This window comes from Carassius auratus, chromosome 7 (assembly GCF_003368295.1).
Source record: "Carassius auratus strain Wakin chromosome 7, ASM336829v1, whole genome shotgun sequence".
Lineage (NCBI taxonomy): Eukaryota > Metazoa > Chordata > Actinopteri > Cypriniformes > Cyprinidae > Carassius > Carassius auratus.
Window position 1 is genome coordinate 6,569,716 of NC_039249.1, and position 24,988 is coordinate 6,594,703.

The 24,988-nt window shown below is 34.4% G+C and overlaps 1 protein-coding gene across 3 annotated transcripts in view; it reads left to right on the forward strand.

Moving 5' to 3' along the window:
- cemip (cell migration inducing hyaluronidase 1) overlaps nt 1-24,988 on the forward strand; it is a 113,297-nt gene that overhangs the window by 54,931 nt on the left and 33,378 nt on the right. For all 3 annotated transcript variants that reach the window (XM_026266910.1, XM_026266912.1, XM_026266911.1), the window contains 10 exons: nt 174-275; nt 4,358-4,495; nt 4,777-4,915; nt 6,763-6,999; nt 7,362-7,541; nt 10,301-10,371; nt 10,487-10,582; nt 13,997-14,118; nt 14,799-14,946; nt 16,832-17,023. In XM_026266910.1, coding sequence (XP_026122695.1) covers nt 221-275; nt 4,358-4,495; nt 4,777-4,915; nt 6,763-6,999; nt 7,362-7,541; nt 10,301-10,371; nt 10,487-10,582; nt 13,997-14,118; nt 14,799-14,946; nt 16,832-17,023 — 1,378 coding nt within the window. In that variant the 5' untranslated portion in view covers nt 174-220. The remainder of the gene's footprint in view (nt 1-173; nt 276-4,357; nt 4,496-4,776; nt 4,916-6,762; nt 7,000-7,361; nt 7,542-10,300; nt 10,372-10,486; nt 10,583-13,996; nt 14,119-14,798; nt 14,947-16,831; nt 17,024-24,988) is intronic.

Below are 24,988 nucleotides of genomic sequence, written 5' to 3' on the forward strand. Positions count from 1 at the left end.
ATGCATTGGGGCAGGTCGATTTGCCTTGAAAATGTGAATAATTCACTTACACAGTTGCAGAAATATGAAAACAATCATTATTTTTGCAATTACGTTTGGTGGCACAGACATGACACAGTTCATCTTTGGATGTAAATGAAGTAATTGTGTGCTGTTTGTGTTTTGTGTTGCAGGTGAGGTGCCTTTAAACTCTGGACCAAACCAACAGTGCTGAAAAAAAATGAAGATCAGTGTTGCTTTTATCGTAGTAGCTGTTCTTCACATCACTCAGGCTGGTAAGTTTCTGTCTCTCTTGCTCTGATGTTTCACTTTAGTCACAAAGTGCTTCAGATGCATGACTTTTTGCATAAAATAATAAAAAAAATAATACATAAAATTATTAAAATAAAACATTAATTAAAATAATATAAAAATAAATTAAAATATTAAATAAAATGTAACTACAACAGCTCATTGTACTTTGAAAGCATAAAATATACTTTGGATGTAGTCAAATACAAAATATAAACAAAATATTAGTTTGTTTTGCATGATTTATATGTTGTTTCAATGGCATGACTTTTAGACTAAAATAAAAATTATTTTTAAATTAAAATAATAAATTACAATATACAATAAAATAAAGTTTCTAAAAATATATTTAAAAAATGAAAAATATTTTAGAATAAAATAAAAATCTGAAATAACATTTAAAATATAAATAAAATATTAAATAAAATGTACCATTGTACAAAATGTACAAAAGTTCATTTTACTTTGAAATCATATGCTGTGAATAAAGTAAAATATAAAGTTTATTTGAAGAAAAGTTAATTGTAATTTGAAAGCATAAAGTATACTTTGAATAAAATTTTAAAATAAAAAATATACAATTTAAAAGTTAAATCATTAAAAAAAAACTTAAGAAAGTATTTTAAGAAATACAATTCTACAATAAAACAAAATATAAAATTAAAAATATAAAAAGAATGTCCTTTAAAAAGAAAAAATCCTTTTTATCTTCAAAACACAAGAGTTTATTCTTTGAAAGCTTGACGTTTCAAATCCTTGAGTTTCTGACGTATTAACATAAACTTATGTTTCATAGCCTTAGCCTTAATTTCTTAATTTCTCTCCCCTTAAACTTATTGCCCTTTCTGTCTATCATCCCTCTGTTATCTGCTGTCACTTTACAGGCTGAATTGTGACACTTCCTGATGTACAGGATCAGAGATTAGCTAGCATGTGTCCATCCAAAATATACCGACATGCTTTCAGTCTCATTTTAATCCGTCCAACAGAGAGACCGCATGACTAAGAGTCTTGTTACAGAAGAAGTCTCTTGGATTTAGTTCGCCAAACCCACAGAAGCCCTTTGAGAATTTTGTTCCACCATGTTTCATTCTAGTCCAGCAAACTCCGTTTTAAGCCAAAACCCAACAGCACAATCCATATCTTTACAGGCCCGTAAATGTATTGCATTTCTGCTCCTTTCAACTTTGCTCAGCAAAGTAGCTTTACTGTAATTTAACAAACCAAAGTTACTTTCAGACTTTGTAGTTGGAAATGTGATTTGCAATTCTAAAAATGCAGCATGGCCTTCCACATTAAAAACTCAAAATGAATGTATTCTAGAGTAGATGGTCATAATGGTTGCATGATTCAATGCAATCATACAAGTCCATGCAAAAACATGTTTTATGTGCATTTAGAGTGAGATCACTCTTTTGGGTTTGTGGTATTTCCAGAAATGCCTTTGAGCTAGTGGATTCCTCTGGGAAAATCTGCATTTGAACAGCTTTTTGTTAACGACATAAAAGCGTGATGGCTTTTCACAATTTTGTTTTGCGGCATGGATTCTGTGTATTATAAAGGCTGGCGATGAGATTAATGTATCACTTCAAGACAGCTAGTCAGTGGTCACATAAAAGCATTTGTTTGAAATGACAAGCTGCTGTGTTTTCTTTGATTGTGTCGTTCTCTGAGAGCTGAGCTCAGGATGAATGGGGTAATTTATTAAAGGTACGCTTTATCTAATAGTTGCTTCGTTGTTCTTTCATTGCCTGTCTCTTTAGTTAGCTATGCTTCCAGCTTTATATATATAAGTGCAAAAGCCTCTAAATGCCATCTGAAATTTTCATCTAAAATTAGGATTTTTATCAAGCTCCTATGCTTAGATTGAGTCATTTTACTTTAATTGCAATGTGCAGGTCCTTTTCCAGGCTATTAAATTGAAATAACTGAACATAAATATAGGAGTCTGATAAAAATCCTAATTTTAGATGAAAATTTCAGATGGCACTTAGAGGCTTTTGCATCTGAACTCTTCATATATATATATATATATATATATATATATATATATATATATATATATATATATATATATATATATATATATATATATATATATAATCGAACATGTAGATGAGTCTGTTTCTTCATCTGAACAGATTTGGATAAATTTAGAAATTATATCACCAATGGATGCTCTGCACTGAATGGGTGCCGTCAGAATGTGAGTCCAAACAGCTGATTAAAACATCGCAACAGTCCATTAGTTAATGTCTTGTGAAGTGAAAAACTGTACATTTTTCAACCATCAAGATATTTTTAAGTTTAAGCTGTCACTTGTGGACAAAATGTAATTCATAATGACGCTTGCTCCAATGAAAAAGTCCATCTCTAATTTTACTAATTACCCGACTTACCTCAAATTTCATGAACATAGTTGTTTGGAACTGTTTTGGACTGTTTTTTGCTTGTAAGCAGTGTGCATATTTCTCTCCTGATTCAGATGAGATTACTGTTTTACTGTAGAAAGCAATATTACACATATAGAGAACTCACAACTAGAACTTCATGCATTTATTTCTTGCAGCTTTTCACTTCAAAAGATATCAGTTAATGGACTGGAGTGGTATGGATTACTTGTGGGTTATTGTGATGTTTTCATCAGCTGTTAGGAGTACATTTTTATTTTTGGATAAACTATTCCTTTATTCCTTCCTTGCATGTTTTGATTAATAAAAGAAAAGACAAATGCAGGATTGTATGTTTGATCCCTTTATTAGAGTCCTCTGCACTACTGTTAGGTAACCCTCCACGTCAGCTGTCCACCCAAAGCAATGTTACAAGTAGCTGAAGTGAATCCTGATTATGAACTTTATAATTGGTCTGAAGCAAATCTCTTGCTGCCAGTAATTGACTGTATCCTCCCAAACATCTTCACCATGTGCTAGATTCATCATTTTTAATTGCAACTTGGGCTAGTACTCCCTTAGGTAAGAAAAAGTCTTTTTCTTGCTTCTCTTAAGTAAAAGACCATCTCTCAAGGATGCTATCAACATTTATTTTAATTTTATTTAATTTAACTGATTGTTATTTTACTATTTTTGTATACTCTAAAATATTTGTACGTTTTTGTATTAACTTTTAAATTCAATATTTTCTCTCATTTTATTATGTATTTCTATTTTATTAAATTTATCTCTTTTTTCAGTTTAAATTTTTTTCAGTTTTACCATTAATTATCTATCTTTTTATTTATACAATGTACTTAATTGATAGGGTAAACGCTACACTCAGCTGTTTCTATTCCTGCTAAATTTCTGGAGAATAATGAGTTTATACTTGAACAAAAATGAACATAACTGATACCACTTAGTCTCCTGAGCTATGAAAGAGCAATAAGCCGTTCCTATGTGTGATTATTACTGTCATTATTTTTGTTTCTGCATCTCAAGGCTTTGACTTTTTGTAACGTAGAAGAAAATGCATTAGAAAGCTCAGTGAAGCCCTTTACTCTCATTTCAAAGCAGAGATATGGAAATGCTCATGATGAAAGTTCTCTGCTGCTCTGGGTCTGGAGATGTGCCGTGTGTATTCAAATCAAGTGCGTGGCTTCTCAGAGGTTTTTACAGCATTAAAGAGAAGAATGAGACCCTTTTAATATGCGATGACACTTAAAAGTCTGATTGCAGTCAGAAACATCTGCCTGTGGTTCAACCGCTGACTTCTTTTTATCAGCGTAGTAATAGCAGATGAACTGAAGAGTTATCATGGTAAATTTTTAGTCTAGACATCTGAGATATATAGGTCATTTCTGTTGACATCTTACAATGTTTGTTTCATTTGAAGTTTTCTTTTATATTTTTGACCCTGTTTTATTTTTGACCCAATTTATTATGGTCGTGAAGTTATTTCTTCTTGGAAAGGACATTTGAGTTCTGAAAGTTGTGGTTTCCTAGTAAGGTTTTTTTTTTTTCTTTCTTTTTTTTTTTTTTTTTTTATCTCAGTAGCTCAAGGAAGTTCTTATTTTTTATTTAATTTTTTATCTGTTGAAAATGTGATCATTTAAATGTCTATATCTTTTCAGTTTGTCCAGATAAGATACCTGGACTACAACCTTGGACTCCCGGTCACAATGAAGCCCACAGAGTCACCATCGGTTACGGCCGCAAAGTCCTCCTCACCTCATCCGCGACCGTCCATTCCATCGAGATCCTCAATGGAGGTAGATCTTCCTAATACAACTCTTTCAAACATCTTCACAACATTAAAGTGCCATGTAGATTTACGTCCGTCATGATGAAGGCGAAGCTTGACAAGGCTTACATTTCATCTCAGTGTCGCCCTGAGCGTGGAATATTTGATGGTGGGAATTCCATCACATCCCAAGCCAGTAATCATCTTTCTGTTCTTTTTGAACTATAGTTAGAGATGAAAAACATCTTCGTTGGTTGAAAATCAAGGGTCAAAGATCAGGACTGGCTTGATTTTGTTTGCTCTTTTTAGGGAAGCTTGTGATCGCTGATTCCAGTCGACCCATTTTTCTACGGGCTAAGCACATCCTCATCGGGAACAAGGGTGAACTTCACATCGGCAGTCCAGAATGCCCTTACAAAGGCAACCTCACAATCTCTCTCTTTGGCAGGTATGAATACAGGCTTTGAAAAATCATTGCTTGCTGAAACACTCCTGCAGCCTTCATAAGGGCACTTACAGAGCACAAAAAGTTTTGGAGGAGAATTTGACGGACAGAAATGTTTTAAACATGTCATTTTAAAGCAATCTTAAAGGGATTGTTCACCCCAAAAATATTATCTGCTTACCCACGAGACATCCAAGATGTATGGGACTTTGTTTCTTCAGTAGAACACAAACTGAGATTTTTAACTGAAACCATGGCAGTCTGTCAGTCTTATAATGGTCTTATAATGGATGTGAATGGGAATCACGGTTAAACATACAATAAAACAAACAAACAAAAACATACACAAACAAAACCAAATTAAACCCTGCGCCTGAACTCTCTGAGGTATTTTATCTGAATCACCACATATCTCTCAAGTGGACCATTGACACTCCTAATTGAGATTGTAGATAGAGTGTCAAGAGTCCACTTGAGAGATAGGTGGCGGAAATGCACTTATAAGTCTGCGATCCACCATAAAGCAAGAAGAAGAAGATGCCTCACACGCAAGTTTTGTTTTGAGGAGCTCAACGAGTTCAGGCATTGCAGTGCATTAGAGGTAAAAAAAAACTATATAAATATTGTTCAGTTTCTCACACAGACTTATCATTTTGTGTCTTTACACATCAATGTATCATCACGAGCTGCAGGGTTTAATTTTGTTTTGTTTGTGTATGTGTTTTTTTGTTTTGTTTTATTGTATGTTTTAGCCTTGATTCCCATTCATATCCATTATAAAACGTACACACTGTAACGGTTTGTGTTAAAAATCTCTGTTTGTGTTCTACTGAAGAAACAAAGTCACCTACATCTTGGATACCCTGGGGGTAAGCAGATAAACATCACATTTTCATTTTTGGGTCAACTATCCCTTTAAAGGGTTCAGGCTGAATTTAGAATCAGTTACTCAACTGCCATTAAGTTCATGATTGCAAATTTGAATTGGCCGAACCTTACAGGAAATTGTATGGTAATTTGAATCACAATGCTAGAAAAAGGTAGTTTTACTGAATTTTAATTCAGTACAGGAAATGCATTCTGGTTGAAGTGCAGTATTTTGGATAAACTGAGAATCACCTTTTTCTCTACTGTTTAGAACAATAATCATGTTTTTTTTAGGATTCTGAAGATTTTTCAGTCGTTTGCAGCATTGTTGAACATTCATCGATTAACAAAATAAAATGTAATTTACTAGAGATTCTGACAAAATTTTTTTTGCTTCATTTATAAACTAAAATAAACAAACAATGGAGTATTTGACAAAAATATAGAAGTATGTAAATCAAAAATTTTAATACATAATATAATTTTCTTACATAATTTTCTCAACAACAACAAAATGCATACAAATATTTATTCATTTTAACAAATTGTTTAAATACCTGGTTGGATGAACAACTTTGAACTACACATTTTTATGAATGATTCACTGTTCTGAATGATTTGGGCTATACAATTTTAAAACTTTATTGATTTGTTTGCTTTCAGATAAGCTTTGCTTTTCTAGTGAAAAGTCTGCTTATATTTAAATTGGAATCAGATTGAATGGGTTGAATGCCATGGATATAAGTTGTAAGAAATAAATTCTAATATAAGTTTATTAGTCATTTCAGGCTAGGTATGAAAAATATTATTGTACTAGGTGCTGTTTAGGTCATTCAAGATTTACAAAAGAAAAATAAATTGATATATAAATTAATTTTGAATCACAGTAGATTGCAGTCTAGTTAGGAATTTAAAAAGCCTTCTCTTCAATTCTGAATTCATAGGACTGTCTGATAAACTGATTTGTTGTTGTTTTGAAAAAGGTCTGATGACAGCGAGGTCGACCACAGTTATTTTGGCCGCAAGTACATTGGCGTAGGAACCGGAGGAACTTTGGAGATTCATGGCAAAAAGAAACTGTCCTGGACTTTCCTGAACAAAACCCTTCATCCTGGGCAGGGTAATGAGAACAGCTACCGTTTAGAAAGGAGCTGGGGCAACAGAGGCATCATCATTCACGTTATCAACCCCAAGACCGGAGATGTGCTGCACACTGATAGGTCAGTAGGGCACCATCTCTCCTCCACATTTCCTGCTCTTAAAGTTCATTCCTAATTAATGCAGGCTTGCTTCATGACAGATTAAAGCTTGTTACGTCAGTACATCATGTAAAACCTAACTGATGTTTTTAATGTGCGGTTGGAATTAAAACAGTTACTACAAATCGACTGTCAAAACAAACAGCGCTTCCAAGTTGGCGACTGATCTACGACTATTTTTCATCATAGAAATGAGCGTCTGTTGTTGAATCACATCCTTCAGAAAAATCATTCATAATCAGTATGCTTACTGGCTTCTGTATGATCAATCTTCATGACCCACTTTTACGTTTGTGTGCGCGCGTGTGTGTATGTGTGTATAGGTTTGACACATATAGGAGTAAGGACGAGAGCAGACGACTGGCCCAGTATGTAGACAAGGTGGAAACTGGGCAGATCTTGGCTATGGTGGTTAATGACGAAGGATCCAACAACCTGGAGGATCTGGCTAAAAAGGCTGTGACTAAGCTGGGTAGCCAACACTTCCATCGACTCGGATTCCGGTACTATCACTCTTTTCCAACTTAGCAGTAGTTTTCTTATCCATGACCGGTCTGGAATTTGCTTTAGCATTAGTTGAGTGAATTGGACACTAAATTTAGAGCAATTTGGTCCAGTCAGGTATCAGCTTGGCTGCGTTCACATTTTCCTCTTTGCATCACTGCTGGTCTGAGACCAGTGAAATATATTTCTTGAAATAGCATCTAAATAAGTGGCAAACCTTGTTCCTGTAGTTCTACCTTCCTGCACACATCTTTAATAGAGCTTTACAAAATAGAGGAAACTTTTATGGAGCGTTTGATGGAAATGCATAAAAAATGCCTCAAGGGTGTGAGGAAAAAAATTATAATAATACTTGTATAGCACCTTTTCTGCCTTCATACATAAAACGCAACTTAAAATGCTTGACAGACTGGAATATAAAAAGGGGTAATAAAAAAAATAAAAATACAAAGCAAGTCTGTTCGAAATCATTAGCATAATTATTCTGTTGCACATACAGTAGGATTGTGTGCTATAATAGCCTAAAAAGCATGCAGATGCACATTATGAAAATCTACTAAAGTATACAATCTAATTCTTATCGCAAACTATTTAGGATGGGTGATAATGAAGTCAGGATGCAGTGCTTGATTGGCTGGTTCAGGTGTGTTTAATTAGAGTTGGAATTGAATTTTGCAGGATGGTCCATCTAAAGGAACAGGGTTTGGGAAGCCCTTTCAGTTTATGGAATATAAATTGCATGAATTTATGAAGTCATTACTACAACGAATCCTATAAAACGCGAATGGACTACAGATCGTTATGAATTAGGAATGAAAAATATCAATCTTTAATTTATAGCTGCATGCTCTCTTTGAACATCAACAATTGTCTCTTTTAATTTTACTTTCCCTTATGGGAGTTTAGGAGAGACAAAGCTGATATTTAAATGAAACCGAAATCTCCATTAGGTCTCCTAAACTATGAAACCTCTGAGTGATTTTTCTCAGCGTTGGTTATGAAATACTGCGGCTTGTGCGAATGAAATTGTTGTTTACATGAGTGAAGCTTGGCTGTGAGAAAATGATCAGCATAGCTGTGACAGATAACAACTTTGGAGTAATTCAAATGTTTAATGAAACACCAAGCTACAATCCAGAATCTGTGCAACATGTGATGCCTGGGAAACTCATTTGCTCCTAAACTTTACAATGGCACACATTTAAATAATCCCACATAATGACTTATGTTTCCCACACACAAATCCAACCACATCAGGAAGAAAAATATTACTCAATTCAGATGACTTTTAAGGATGGGGCAACATATATATTTAGGTTCACAGTGCTGTTGAATGTGCCTACTTATATATTCAGGGAGATTTCATGAGTTTCTAACTCTAATCTCAGCTCAAAATTGCAAGCGTGCTCTTTTAGATATGAAAAAGATGGAGGCCAATAAAAATGGCCAGTGGAACAATGACAGGTTTATTTTACTAAGTTCCTTCCTATAAAGTTGTAAAGAGTATCTTTCAAAAATGCACTCCCACTTATATGGCAAACTTGCAATTGCAGTTGCTGATTAGTTGAATGTGCTGTATCTAGTGAATAGAGCGGCTGGATGTGAGTCATAGCAACACAAAAGCACACGTTAAGTTGTTATTTTGCATATACTTTTACTAAGTATTCTGGCTTTAGTCCTCATTATTAGTTTCTTTTTAAAAGAAAATCTACCACTATTTATGAAAATTAATTAAACTATAAGTAGAACTTACATTTAGGGACCATTTATCACTATTAACTAGTTACTAGCATACTGGCTGTTTATTAATATTTATGAATCACATATTAGTAAATTATCCTGCAAGACTATATACGCAGACTTATAAGCACATTATGAGTTTATTTAGGCACAAATTATAGTTAATAATTAGTTAATAGTGAGAATTGGTCTCCAAATAACACGTGACCAAACAAGTTAATGCAAATTCCAATATTTTACTCATGCATTATTAAAATCATATAATAATTATGCACTTAATATATACATGTATACAATATATTTACACATTATATATATATATATATATATATATATATATATATATATATATATATATATATATATATATATATATATATATATGTGTGTATGCATGTATGTATAGAGAGAGAGAGAGAGAGAGAGAGAGAGAGAGAATTTGAGTTATTTTTTATTTCAAGTTATTTTTTTATTGCTTGATTGATCTTGATTGATTGATTGATTGATTGATTGATTTACTTATTTATGGTTTGAGTTTTAGTTAACAATGACCATCCTGGCATCAGACCACTAATATGGGTCACCTTTAAAAGACCATGCCAACAAACGCACAAAGCAGAGTCTATCTGAGCAAAAAGTCAGAAAACGAAAAAGAGTTTCCTTGCAAAATATCTACATCGTCACGTACGGTGGGCATTGCACTCCTACTGGACAGATGGAGCAGCGACACCTCTTTGGCCTGTCAGTCTGGTCTAGCTGGAGAAAATTGTCCTGATGATGGTGTCAGTCAGGCAGCTTCTCTCAGAGTGGAGCAGGGGCTGATGGGAAACCCTGGCGTTGTAATTACCAAGTCCTCTCTGAGAAGTGCGAGCTGCCAATCAAACCTTAAGTCAACATCATTTACAGCAGAGAAAGTCAGAATGTTTGTCTAGGAGGGACATCTTATTCATGGCCAAATCTTCAGACTTATTCGTCCCTCACACACCGTCCTCTCTCTCCGGTGTGTGTTTCTCTGCAGGCATCCGTGGAGTTTTATTACAGTCAAAGGGGACGCGTCCTCAGCGGTCGAGGATCATGCCGTCTATCAGGGTGAGCCTCTTTTGCCCACTTGTTTGCCCAGTGATGGAAAGCAAACAGCAGCTTGAAAAGGAAATATCTTGAAGGCGAGCTGATGCTGGGGTTTTGTGTGTGTTTGTGTGTTCAGGAACCAAGGCTTCGTCTGAGGCCAGGAGCTCTCGGGTCTTTCACTCAGGTTACGGAGAGCATTTCACCATCACCACCATCAGTCAGTGGGTTCAAGGTATAAACACACCTCACCACCTCCACTAAACACACACAATCATGACTCCTGTGAAGCTCTGGGTTGGTGGACCAGCAAAACTTATTGGAATAGTTCAGTCAAGAATGTTTTTATTTATTTTTAATGTATATAATTTATATTTTACAAAATTTTCATATATGTATTTCTTATAATTTCATATTATATTAATTTTTTTTTATTACAAATATGTAAATGCACTAAAATTATATTACCATATTTACATTTTATTATATAAAAATAAATAAATACAATACATGCATTAATTACCAATATGTTTATGTATATTGCATAGAATAAATAATAATAACAGTGTAGAGGCAGCTTTATATAGACTGTTAGGCTTTAAAATGGACAAAAGGCCATGAAAAAGGCCAAGAAAGACTCTTTCCATCATTTACTGAATTTAAAAAGATTGACTGACATTTTCCATCATGTTGACAGATTAGAAAGGAAGCACTGGGTCTACTGCATTTCTCTACTTTAGAGACATTGTCACAGCTAAAGATACTAGTGGATTCAAAATGAAGAAAAAGACACTGTGAAAATAAATGAGAGAAGATCTGAGGAGAGAGACAAGAGTTTCCAAGAGTAGTTCATGCGATATTGTTCATTAAATCTAAGGTCTCTTTCACATTGTGAGAGCAGAGAAAAATGAAAAGGCCAAGAACCTGCAACTCAGCGGTTGGTGAAACTAAAAAAAGCTCTTGCAGAAAAAGAGTTATTTTTCTGCAAGAGTAGATATCAGTGGCATAGTAAAAATACCAAGCGTTACAGTATTTTACAGATGGACAAAAAATAGAACATGACAGGAAATGCACAACCCGGTGCATCAAGGTGACGGATAATGATTACTTGTAGCACAACCTCCGGTCAGATGAGCTACTTTTTTGGTAATTTCATGTTGAGTTCTTGTTCGTCTTGAAGCTTTGCATTATAAATCACTCTCCACCTTTGAAATATGTAAAAAAAAAAAAAACGGTCAGACATACAGTCTAACATCTGTTGTGTTTCCTGAGAGAATAAAAATGCAGTTTAAAATTTACATTAATTCATTTAGCTGATGCTTTTATCCAAAGCGACTTACAATTGCTATATATGTCAGAGGTCGCACATCTCTGGAGCAACTAGGGGTTAAGTGTCTTGCTCAGGGACACATTGGTGTCTCACAGTGGATTCAAACCCAGGTCTCTCACACCAAAGGCATGTGTCTTATCCACTGTGCTAACACCACCCCTTCAATGTTAGGATGACATGGAAATGGGGCGAACTATACCTTTAACTAGTGTGTCTTATAGACTGGTATGGTTCAAGCTGTTTAAGTTCTCAGATTTTCTTTTTACAATGACCTCTTATATGTCAAAAGATTTCTATTTCAAATCAATTCTGAACGTTCTGTTCATCAAATAATCCTGAAAAAAAAAAAAAATCAATGTATCATGGTTTCCACAAAAATATGAAGCAGCACAGCTGATAATCATAAATATTTGGTGAGCAGCAAATCAGCATATTAGAATGATTTCTAGAGCATGGACGAGACTGTAGCTGGTAAGGACTCGTTCTTGCAAATCTTTATTACACAGAAATCTTATTTAAACAGTACAGCATTCAGGTTTCTAAAAAAGATATAGTACAAACTAGTTAAAGCAGATTAAATAACATTAAATTCATAGTAATCTTGAAGAGTCTTCTCCTGATGTGTAAATAATGTTAAACAGTGATCCAACATGCTATATTTGGTTCCTCTCCACCTCCTATTTCTCAATCTCCCTAAGTATCTCTCCCAATATCCCACAATCCACGTGACGTCTGTCTGTCCGCCCCCGAGTCCCAGCAGCTTAATTACCCAGTCCACCACTTACACCTGTACATCCTCAACCAGCGCCTAATCGCAGTCGCACAAAACATCCCCATTCTGAAGATGCCATCTGTTTGTTCATCACCAAAGTGATAATTTAGTTAACAAGTGTGCAAGATCTTATTATGGGCAGAGAATGAACTCATTTAGATGTAGAATTAAAGTCCTGCCGTATGATTACAGCGCACAGATGGGGAAAAGTGGGCGGAATTTATTTCGGAATTCTGGGAACAAGTCTGGGCCCATTAAATGCTTCTAGCTTTGAGACCATTGATAAAAAGTTAACTTTTATTGGATATACACTAAAACTTTGTTAATGTTTATGAAAAATGTGGGGTTTATGTATGTATAAGGGCTTCTTAAATAAATACACTCACCAATGCTGTTTATTTGAACAAATATACAGCATAAACTGAAATATTACTACAATGTTATATAACTGTTTTCTTTGTATATATATTTTAAAATGTAATATATTTCTGTGATGCAGTGCTGAATTTTCAGCATCATTACTCCAGTCTTCAGTGTCACATGATCCTTCAGAAATCATTCTGATATGACAAATTGCTGCTCAAGAAACATTTCTTATTTTTATCATTGTTGAAAACTTGTCCATATGATTTTTTTCAGGATTCTTCATTGAGTAGAAAGTTTAAACATTTTTTTTTTAAATTAGAACTCTCTTCTAAAATTATAAATGACTTTACCTTCAAACTAAATATATACTGACATCATATGGTTGCTACATATAATACCATATCATCCCAATCATTACATATTTATTTATATACATATACAGATTTTATTATGGGGTTTTATATATGTTATAACCATATATATTCATCTACACATAGAATGTGCATTCTGTGAAAATTATATATGGTGTCATAGGTAACAAATGTTGCTATATCTCTCCTTGTTTTGACCGCTTTCAAGAACTCCACTAAAACCCATAAAAAAGTTTTTAAGTAACAACACAGTGCAACTCTAAGCATTTGAGGGATTTTGCAAGTCATTTAATATACAACAAACACCACAGTATGACAACAGTTCACTTCCCGCATGTTCACATACACAGTAAATTTCCCTCTACACTCTTGAAGTGGCTTCTGAGAGCTCTTTTGCATTGAAGGGCTCGTTTTAATTTGTTATAGCTCCTAATCATTTTCAAGTATCCCCCCGAACAGCAAGAACACTTGAGATTTGTGCCCTGATTGCAGCGGAGAGTGAAGGACGAACATCTTCTCGATTGCATGGCAGAGTTGTCTTTTTTTTTTTTTTTTTTTTTTTTGGTTTGATTTGAATGCAATGTAACAAATGTAGGCTGAATTCCCTGTAGGTCTGGCAATGCAGACGGCAAAACATGGAGGGTGAACTGCAATTATCTCTGCATAAATAGGCTTTGACAGGCAGAATTGCAAAACAGGAAGATTAAAGATGTAAATGAGACTAATATATCTACAGAGAGCCTGTCTGTGGGGCAGCGCTGGAGGGGTGGCAGCTCTTTGATCGGTGTGTCTGTTTGTGTGGTTTTTTAGAGGCCGAATGGACTGAATGGTTTGACCGCGACGACGAGAGGGGGTCAGGTGACTGGGAGAAACTGACTGACCTCCACAAAGCTTTTCCAGAGCGTCTGTGCAGTAACCCTCTTGATATTGAGGTAAACAAACGAATACTAAGGTACTACGTACACACTCTTTGAAAAAAGGCACAAAACAGTTACTAGGGTGGTACCTTTTCAAAAGCTACTAATATGCACCTTTTATGGGTAAATAAGGTACAAAGATGTATGATTTAGCTTTTTTTAACCTTAGGGTACAGCTCATATAATAGCTTTTTACCTTTCTTCTGAGAGTGTACTTAACTAAATTATTAAATGCTTATATATATATTTTTTTACACAAATTAAAATAATGATTTTCTATTTGAATATGTTTTAAAACATAATTTATTCCTGTGATCAAAGCTGTATTTTCAGCATCATTGCTCCAGTCTTCAGTGTTACATGATCATTCTAAAATGCTGATTTGCTGCTCAAGAAACATTTCTTATTATTGTCAGTGTTGTAACTCATTGCATCATATTTTTATGAATATTTTTAGGATTCTTAAGGATTCCTTGATTTAACAGAGTTCAAAAGAACAGCATTTATTTAAAATACTAATATTTTGTATAATTATAAAAGTCCTGTTACTTTAAATAATTTCAATGCTTCTTTGTCAAATAAAAGAATTATATTCTTGAAAACAAAAAGAATCTTAGTGACCCAAACTTTTAAACAGTAGTGTATGTGAGAGAATGACTTTCACTGTATTTATAAATGTCTTCCTTTGCCTTCAGGCTGAAACTCTTGACGGCATCCCTGCCAACATGACAGGAGAAGTCTTCTCCAAGTTTGACAGAAACTATGGCTTTGTGTGCCTCAACAAAGAGCAGGTGGATGGGATTTGCCACAACTACCATGTGCGTTTCCTGTGCGGCAAACTCGGTATGTTTGAAGCAGTCTGCTTTTGGCTTCCGGAGAAACTCTTTTCTATCAGTTACTCATGACACTCCAAACCTTTATAACTCTGTTCAGGAGAACACAATTGGATATTTTAGGTATAATGCACCGCATTTTTCAATGGATAAACCAAAAGCCAAAAATGTGGGTAGGATGGATGAAAATATCCCTGTACAGATCAAATCAAATTAATCCAATCGCAAAAGTTAATGAATGAATCCATGCTTGACAGTTGCTTGTACTTGAGACTTTCATCACTCATTAGCGAGGTTCACACCATTCCAGCTGCAAGCAGCGATATGAGGTCGATGGAAATCTTCTGTATTTATAGATCCATCAAATTTTCTTAGCCGTTGATCCTTAAATTAGGTTTGGGCACTTATTTTATTTTGTTTTATTTTTTTGGGATAAGATTTTTATTGTTTTGGCATTTCTTTCCTTTTTGATTGATAAAGTCCCATCCTGGCCTGCCCCATCCCATCCTTTATTTTCTTAAATGTCCTGCTCTTGCTCATAAACACATCAGACCGTGAATTATATGGTCTGTGCATGACATTTGATGTTTTCTTTAAGACGTCGATGTGGAATTTGTGAAGTAATTTCAGTCAAAAGTAACAAATTGGTCAAAACGTCCTTTAGAAGTGATTTGTGATAAGTTCCACTTCAACGGCTCGTCTCTGGCATCTCGGACAATTTCTGCTAAATGTCAGCTGTTTACAAACAATTTGGGCTCTTCCACCTGTCGAATAAAGTGTGCACTTTGCGGCCTATATTTAGACCAAAATGGATGAGAAAGCTTCGGAAATATACTACCAGTTCTACTTTCCACATTGATTTTTATTCCGCTAAACATAATCTGGAGAGCATGAGTGCACCAAAACGGACACTTTATTGTCAATCAAAGTTAGACTGCTCTCAAAGATTGCAGGTCCACATCCTCTAAGTGACACATTTTGCGCTCCTCCTGTCAATGATTTTAAGAGAACTCAGAGGTCACTGAAATTCCCAAAGTATTGGATTGTTCAGCCAAATATTTCCACAAAATGGATCAGAACATCTTGTTTTTTGGTTAAAATTGGTTTCTGTTAATCCAAACCACTGTCTGTCTAAAGAATTCTGCCCAGGCTAGTTGATAATATGCCATTCGTGTAACATGCTGCCATAGCTTGAAAGTTTCACCATCTGGTTTGCCTTTGCTTTGAAAGACATTTTGAAAAATTCTTGTCACATTATGACAGATTGTGGCCATTATGTGAACTTTTTTGATGTATTTTCTCATGCTTAACAAGGAATGCATGATAAAAAGTATGATTAATAATACTTTCAAAATTCATTACTTCAGATTTAATGTGTTCAGTTTTTCTTTTAGGGGATACAAATACATAAAAGATGCCCTAGTAACTCTAAGAACATGAGTTTGATTCTTGAGAAACACATATGAAAAGTATTGCTTTAATGTACTGCAAGATGCTTTGGATAAAAGCACCTGCCAAATGCCTTAAAGTAAGAATAAAGTTCCCAGTAACGTTGACATGTAAAATACGACCGTGTCATCATGTAACCTTGTATGTCTCAGGGATTTTACTTTCATTAAATGTCTTTCCCTATTTGATTTATGAGTAAAATTGGTTTAAGGGGATCATCTATCAATCATTTAATTAGAAACTAGATCAAACGTTTCTGTAAATTTTTGACTGGTCATGTATAAAATACAATATGAGATTAAATGTAGCTCATGCACACGTTTTATGCATTTTTAATGGCTTTTAGATCAGATTAGACTAACAATGCACATAAATCTTTTTATAGGGCATGACAGTTATTGACCATATGTGCATGCTAAATATTTTTGCATTGTGTCTTTCAACAGTGCGTCCACAGGCCTCCATCTCTATAGATACCTTGTCGAACTGCAGTATTCTGGAGCTCGCGGATGAACCTCAGGGTTGGACATTCGGCGACAGGATTGTGGTGGCCAGCACAGATTACTCCATGCACCAGGCTGAGGAGTTCAGCATCTTGCCTTGTCCTTCCTGCACGAGGAACCAGATCAAAGTGGAAGGTCAGTTATAGCTTTAAAACTCCTCACTAAAAGTGTAAAGCAATGCTGAATTTTAGGTCCATGTACTGCATCGAATGTGTGAATGTCGGCTGATATATCACTTGACATTTGGGATTTTTTAAATCGGCCGATACGTTTTTCTATTTGGCCAGTGTGTTGGAAGTGTGACATTTATTTTGACAGTGCTGAGAACACCAGCATCTGAGTACATCGAGCTTCCAATCTCTTCATTAATTTACTGTTTCTGTTTAACAGTTCTGATTGTGAATTATTAGACAGAACTGTGAATCAGAAAAGGAAATGTGTACTGAAAAGTTTGCTTTCAATTTATGGATACTAGTTTCTACCACAGGGTGAAAAATAATAATAACAATAATAATAATAATAATAATAAAATTGTAAGTTTGACTTTTTTGATAATTATTACCTTTTTCCTCACAATTGTGATATATAAACTTGAAATTATGCGAGTTGATGTCGTAATTCACTAATGTAAAGTATGGCTGAAATAACAGCGAGCTGATTGCCGTCTTTGTCTGTGACACTTCAGTGCTGTCAACAGGATTTCATCATGACAATTCACTGAAACTAGGTGATTGGAGGCATTAGATGAAATTTTGCATCAGAGAAAATGTAGAGTCCCAGCAGTTAGAAAAACACTTCCTCACAGGCGCAAAAGTGTTCGAATTTTAAATATACGCCTTGTAGAAATCCCTTCATCCTCATTCTCCCGGGGTTTGAATGACTTACATCAGATTCAGGAAAAGCATATTGCATTTAAAAGCAAAGATGACTGTTCTAGAGAACTTTGAGGCTGAAGTGTGTGTGTGTGTGTGACTTTTCATTCTGTTTAAAGCTGACCTGTGTTTATCTTCCTTTGGTTTAATTATATTCAGGAATTTAACTCAACAATGGCTGACGGAAAGCATTTCCTCTGTTGAATTCCTTTGAATTTTTTCCTGCTACACCTCCTGATTTTAATGCTAAAATAATTTTCTCCAAATTAGATGTAGCGCATCAGTGGACTGCAATTTCAGCAAGTCATACCACAAATTCAATTGGATTGAAGTCTGTGAAGTCTAGCTGGGCCTTTCCAGAATACTAACCTTTTGTCAAACTATTTAATAGGCTCTGTTTCAAAATCTCTTCAAGATCTCCTATCTACATAGGAAGCATGTCAAATATTGGCATAAATACCAGTCAGTTGACTACGTCAAATCTTGGTGAATCACCTTGTATTAAATACTGTCCTCCAATGAATTTTGCATCTGAAAGGGAAATTTCAACAAATTCATATGCAACAAGGTCAGCCTAAAAATAACTGTTCAGCTTTTTCCTCTGTAATTATTCTTTGCATGTCTTTAGTAAATCATGACAGTAGTTTTTTTTAATGGCAAAATTTTTTTGCGTTGGCACTGTTAGTAAATCTGACACTTTAACTTTTCTGGTTTTAGTTGTCTTTAAAAAACAGTAAACAATATGCATGTTCAATTTAGCAACTTAGTTGCTGTAATAATAAAATATAAAAAAAAGGAGGTACATTTTTAGGTGTGAGTCTAAACTATTTCACATTATGACATAAATGCTGTTGATTGAGCTTTTTACTAAACCTGAAACTATATATATATATATAGAATAAAAATATAATGGTGGGTAAGACTTAAAATGAGAAGAATACATTAATAATTCAATTCCTGTGATGCAGCGCTGAATTTTCAGCATCATTACTCCAGTCTTCAGTCACATGATTCTTCAGAAATCATTCTAATATGCTGATGTGCTGCTTGAGAAACATTTCTGATTGTTATCAATTGTTTCATTGCTTCATATTTTTGTGGAAACTGAGAAACATTTTTCCATAAGGATTTTTATTCAGGAATATAATTTTTTGTAACATTATAAATGTCTTTAATTTCACTTTTATTCAATTTAATTTTATTTAAATAAAAGCATTACTTTCCTTCAAAAAAACTAAAACAAAACTGTCTATGAATATGACCGTTTTAGCTTGTTTCTGTAGGCAGTAAGCAGTCATTCAGCTCCAGTTTATGTTTTGAAGCCGAGCATAGGTTATTGTGCTGCTGAAGGATGATTTTGCCCTGAAAGCATTTCTCTGGTTGCTGACCATGATGCTGGTTGGTTCAGAATGGTGTTTCGTGGGCGGTTTGCTTTGCACTAAATATAGTACTTCACTCTCAGACCAAAATGTTTAGAGTTAGTGTCATCAGACTGCAAAAGATTGTCGGTTTTGTCAGATGTCATGTAGCAAACTTCAGGTTTGTCTTAATGTCAGCCTCTCCCAGAAGTCACTTCTTTAGCCGCTCTTGACCAGATCTCTTTTAAAGTGTTGGAACAATGGGTAAAGTTGGGATAGCTTCTCTCTTTTCTTCCAATATGCTCTGTGCTTCTGTCAGGGTTGTAGCCGCTGTCTTGTTCATTTCTTTAACAATTGCTCCTCTTGTTAAGTTGCTCAATTTGCTATAGAATGGTGTGATCTAAGATGTTTCTGGGCTTTGTGCCATTTTTTCCATTTTGCTAAAATGAGCATCCTAGTTCTCAAAGCAAGAGCCAAAACGATAGCAATCACATTCTCTAGTTTTTTCTCCTTTTAACTTGCTTTATTGTACCCAACACAGAGATATGTGCTAGCAAACCTTTTCTCGGTCAAAGCAGAGAAGCAGTGACTGCAGGATTTACTCTCTGCTGAGAGGAGAGATGCTTTTCTTTCTGAAGCAGAGTCTTGGTTCTTCCTAAGGTCTCTTGCTCATCAAACCTGCTGTCTAGGGAGTTTTTCCCCTGACAGAGTCACATTTGGCTCACTTACTTCTGGTATTGAAGGACTACTTTCTGTTTTGAATCAATGGCGGAAATGTTGCTTCTCAGGTGCACTGTAAAACTGAACGATGGTTAGAATATCATAAGTAATATGTTTAAATGAAGTAAAACAGATTCATTTAGATAGGTCCATAAAATTATTATTATTATTATTTTTTTGGTTATTTGAAGGCATGAAGACATCCAAAAATGCCTTAATCAAGGTTAATTTGTGGTTATTTAAAAAGATCAGTACAGGTAGGTGTTGAAATGTTTAGAAATGTCCAATTTTCCAATTTATGTTTCCATTTCTAAAAAAAAGATACCCATTGTAGTCATTAATTATTTGCAAGTTAGATCTAAAGTTCACTTTTAGATCATTAGCTGTGATGTTATGCTGCATTAAACATCTGTCTTCAACCAGATTCCTCAGAAAATGCTTTATTTTAAGTTAAGGATAAAAACAGCCACATTTTATTGTGATAGTTTAGGCTTATTATAAATATTACTTATGTATGCATACAGTGCATTGGCTAATTCATATCTACCATGGTAAAATCCACTGTTTTGATAACTGTAGTACACTCTGCTTATTGTGAGGTCTGTAGAAATTTGAATCCACTCAGCAATAGAGGACAAACTTGGACAAGACGTTTTACAAATCTCTTTAAACTCGCTGCTTCAGTTATTTGCAAATGGTGTATCTCTGGATAAAGAGCGGCTTATTTAAATCTGAATTCCATATACATAAAGGACACTTTTCTGTTTGCTGATGCAGCTGTTGGGTTGAATTAAGGCAGGTATGGATTTCATAAGGGATTTAGAAGAAGCATATTGACACAAAGCCACTGGATTTGCAGTCTTGTGCATGCATTTGTTGCATTTTTAGACTTCTCACTGGTTGTCTCAGGTTGTCTTTCGATCTAGTTTTTGGAATGTATATATATGTGTGTGTGTGTGTGTGTGTGTGTGTGTGTGTTGTCTGTTTTTATATATATATATATATATATATAATTTTTTTTTTTTTTTTTTTATAAGGTTTATACTTTAACTAATGAAAACTTGCTGAATATTTACTCACTCTCAGGCCATCTAAGATGTAAAACAATTTCTTCATCAGAACAGATTTGGAGAAATGTAGCATTACTTCACTTGCTCAGCAATGGATCCTCTTCAGTGAATGGGTGCCGTCAGAATGAAAAACATGCAGATTTTGTCTTATCAAGATGTTAACTGATGGACTGGAGTGGTGTGGATTATTGGGATGTTTTTATCAGCTGTTTGGACTCTCATTCTGACGGCACCCATTCACTGCAGAGGATCCATTGGTGAGCAAGTGACGAAATGCTACAGTTCTCCAAATCTGATGAAGAATAAATTCATCTACATTTTGGATGGCCTGAGGGTGAGCACATTTTCATTTTTGGGTGAACTGTGCCTCTAAACATGAAAAAAACGCTTTGGGTTAGGAAACATTAACATAATTCAAGATAAATTCAAGATTCAATTCTTAGTATCTACTACAATTTCAAATCTGGAAATAAGGTAGGAAAAATAAACTTCATTCAGGATATGCTCTCTAAAACAAGCCTTATGCATGTTTTCTTCTCAGTTTAATTTACATTTTAATGGTTTAAATATTTTTAATGGACCACACGACAGAAAGGATTAATACTTTGTTGCTGCGTTGCATTACTACAAGCAATAGGATTTGAATTAATCATATTTCAGTTAAATAATTATGCAAAATAAGCACGTCTGCAGTCAACTTCCAAATCTCACAGATAATTGCTCTCTCTGAAGATGTTGTGGTTTGAACAGTCTCGCAAGCGTTCTGCACACAGAAAGGACACAATGTACTTTCACATTCTTTTAACAATTTGCCCTTATTATTTGTGCAGTGACTTAGGACTGCTGACAGATCCCATCACTCCAGCGCTCAACTCTACCTCAAACAATCCGCCTTTTTTCTCCAGTGTTTTTACTGATGCATGCCAGGCGGAAAATTAAACCAGACAGAATCAAGATTCACTTATGATGTTTTGCTCTGAAAATCATTACAAATGTCTGCATAAAGTGTATGAAGGTTCCACGTTGTCTGTAATTGTTTAATGACACTGTTAGCGACATTTGCCATTTTGATAACTTCCGCTGGACTGCCGTGTTTCATTCAACTTGGAAAAGGGCCATTCTGGATATATTTTAACAGAGAGAAAAAGAGAAATCACCTTTAACTCTGGCGCTGTGTGCTGAAAATATTTGACCTAAATTGGTGTTCCTTGTCAAAAATTACCAGCCTTTTAAAGATTCCTTGTAAATCCCTCATTATGCTAAATTATCACAAAGTCTTGAATTGTCAACATGCCTTCTTTTAATTAGCACAGGTTTTGTATTTCTTTTTGGAACAGATTATGCGGTCCTCATTGCTCTGAGCTTATGCACCTCAGTTTCTGAGTGGAAAGGGCATTATCTGTGGATAGTTTTGGCAATGTTAACTGAGGTGCATGAGCTCAGATCAATGAGGACTACACTCAATCAGTTCCAAAAATAAATAAAAACCAACCTGTGCTTATTGAAGGAAAACAGTGTGACCAAAAGCTTGAATAGAGACCTGACCATGATAAAAACTAAAATAAAATAAAAAACCCAGCAGGGACAGTAAATCATTTCTGATCTTTTCTTTTACACAAAACAAATGTTAGCTGCATTGTTGATCCTTTGCAATTTGTCTGCGAAAGCCATTACAGAAGAGTGCCATCTTCAAAATATGAAAAGTTCAGTGTTCTAATTGGCATTTTAACTGAAATCACCATGGTTACTAAAAAGATTCTAATTTAGAATGTTTCTGTAATACAAACCAAGGGATGATGTTGTTGATATACAAACATCTCTAAAGCAAATGCTATATTCCAATTTATTAAACGTTTGTGCAATGGAATGTTTTTTTTTTTTTTTTTTTGGAATATGAGACCAGAATATTCCACATAATTTTTCTCAGACTTTGAATGAAACACAGCATTTGTAGCAATAAGAACACCTCCCAATAGCTTCAACATTTTTCCAAAACATTCCAAAGCATACTTTTCAAAACATATCAGAAAGTCAGCAAAGTTTTCCTAATGGATAATATGAACAGTCTGCGCTCAGGTTGTTTTTTGCTGTTTAGAGAGCCTAAGAAGGGTGTGATTCCTCATAACACCTATTTCTGCAGAAAAAAAATAAGTTTCAATCCCCAACTAGCCTACTATATTAAACAAAATATATAGTAGAAGCCTATATTATATGGTAAAGCATGCTGTTGAGGACTTAGCAAACTTGGTTTCTTTGCATGTCATTGCCATATTTTAATAAGCAGTTTTGCTTTAATATTTTACTTTCTCATTGAGGATTTTCCAAAGAGACTTTTCCTCTTTCCATACATAATGTTGTGGGACATCAGCACAATTGCACCTGTTAAGTAATAGCAAGACGGTTTCTCTTTTCAGACACTGTCTCTTTATTTCTAATGTCAGCTCTGTCCCGTTTTCTTTCTGTTGAACTAGACTGTGTGTGGCTTTTTAAATGTATGTTTTTTATGTTCTGAATAATTCATCCACCTTTCCATTTCAATCAAGCACAGAATGCCTGGGAACAAAGGCGAGTGCTTTATGTCTTTCTTTGCAGATCCTTTGCATATCAAAGCAACTAAATACTTAAAAGTGGACACACAATTGAAGATCAAGCAATCTAATTATAATTATTATTATTTTAATTGTGTGATAGTATAAGATAGCTTATCTATTTTTAAATGCCAAGAGTTGTCAAAGTCATCAAAGAATTACAGCACAAAATTTAATTAAATTGAACTTAATCACTGAAGCGTAAACTTCATCCACTTATATTTGAGGAAAAAAAAAGAAAAAAAAAATTCCATTGTTCCAATTTTCACAAGAATAATGACCTTATTTTACCTGTCAAAGGTCAAAGGCCATTTATAATTTTGAACTATGACAGATCTCTATCTGATTAGTCACCGACTTCTTTAGGTTTTATTTATTCCTTGTAATATTTTTTTTTTAATATATGCATTTTATATAAGCCTATTTTATAAATTATAGGTATGACAGATTTCAATCCAATTTATTCAAACAAACAAAGAAATACATTATTATTTGTATTATTATTATTATTATTAACATTAACATTAACATTAATATTAATATTAATATTAATATTAATATTTATATTTTTAAGATTAAGATTAATATTGATGCTTGCCATTTATAGCATGCAATATTATGCTGTTTCTTTAATGTTTATTCATATTCAATTCAAATCTGTTTAGTTGTTTGTAAAATGAACAGTGCAAAAAATATTAACAAATGTGTGTGATTAGAAATCAGATTTAATAATGTAAAAATAACTTAAATAAAAATATCCTTGTCTTTATCTTTTATAGCAATGACCGCTTCATCTTTCAGTATCAAACGATGTGCGAATCCAGCATCAAACTGGGCTTTGTTTATAAACAACACACTTGCGAAAGAAAAACAAACCGCATCCACTGATCATGTAACGCTGGGTTCTTTTGGGAAGCTGAACAAAGTTATCTTTATCTTAAATGCTAATATCCATGTAACCAGTGTTACTACTTTATTGCATTATGTTGACAGCCTTTTGAACAGAAAAGCACCACTCACACTCTCTTCCGGAAAAGTCTAGTTATTGTTTGTCATCATATTGTGTGACAGTTTTCTGTCTGTACTGCCAGTTTGCTGATCTCAGTTGCTGTACAACAACGTCACTTGGTGTCACTAATGAATGATTGAATCTGAAAAACTGTCCGTCATATGAACATGCCACCTAATGGGAGCAGGTTTTTCTGAGATACATGCTTGTGTATGCAGGAAAACTCTTGTTCTGTGCTAGTTAGTAAGACTTTGTGGTTGTTTTCTAAACTTCACACTCTTTTTATTTGTCTCTTTTAGCCTCTCATCTCTCGCTTTCTCTCTTTCTCCAAAACAACTGTTTCAACATCATTAAAAGCATTTCCAGCTGTTCATTTGTTGATTCCTCATCTCAAGCCTCCTCAAAATTATTGGTGACAGCTCTCCGTTCAGTAGACAGGATGGATCTATTTTAAGTCATTTATTCGCTCCTTCAGCAGAGTGA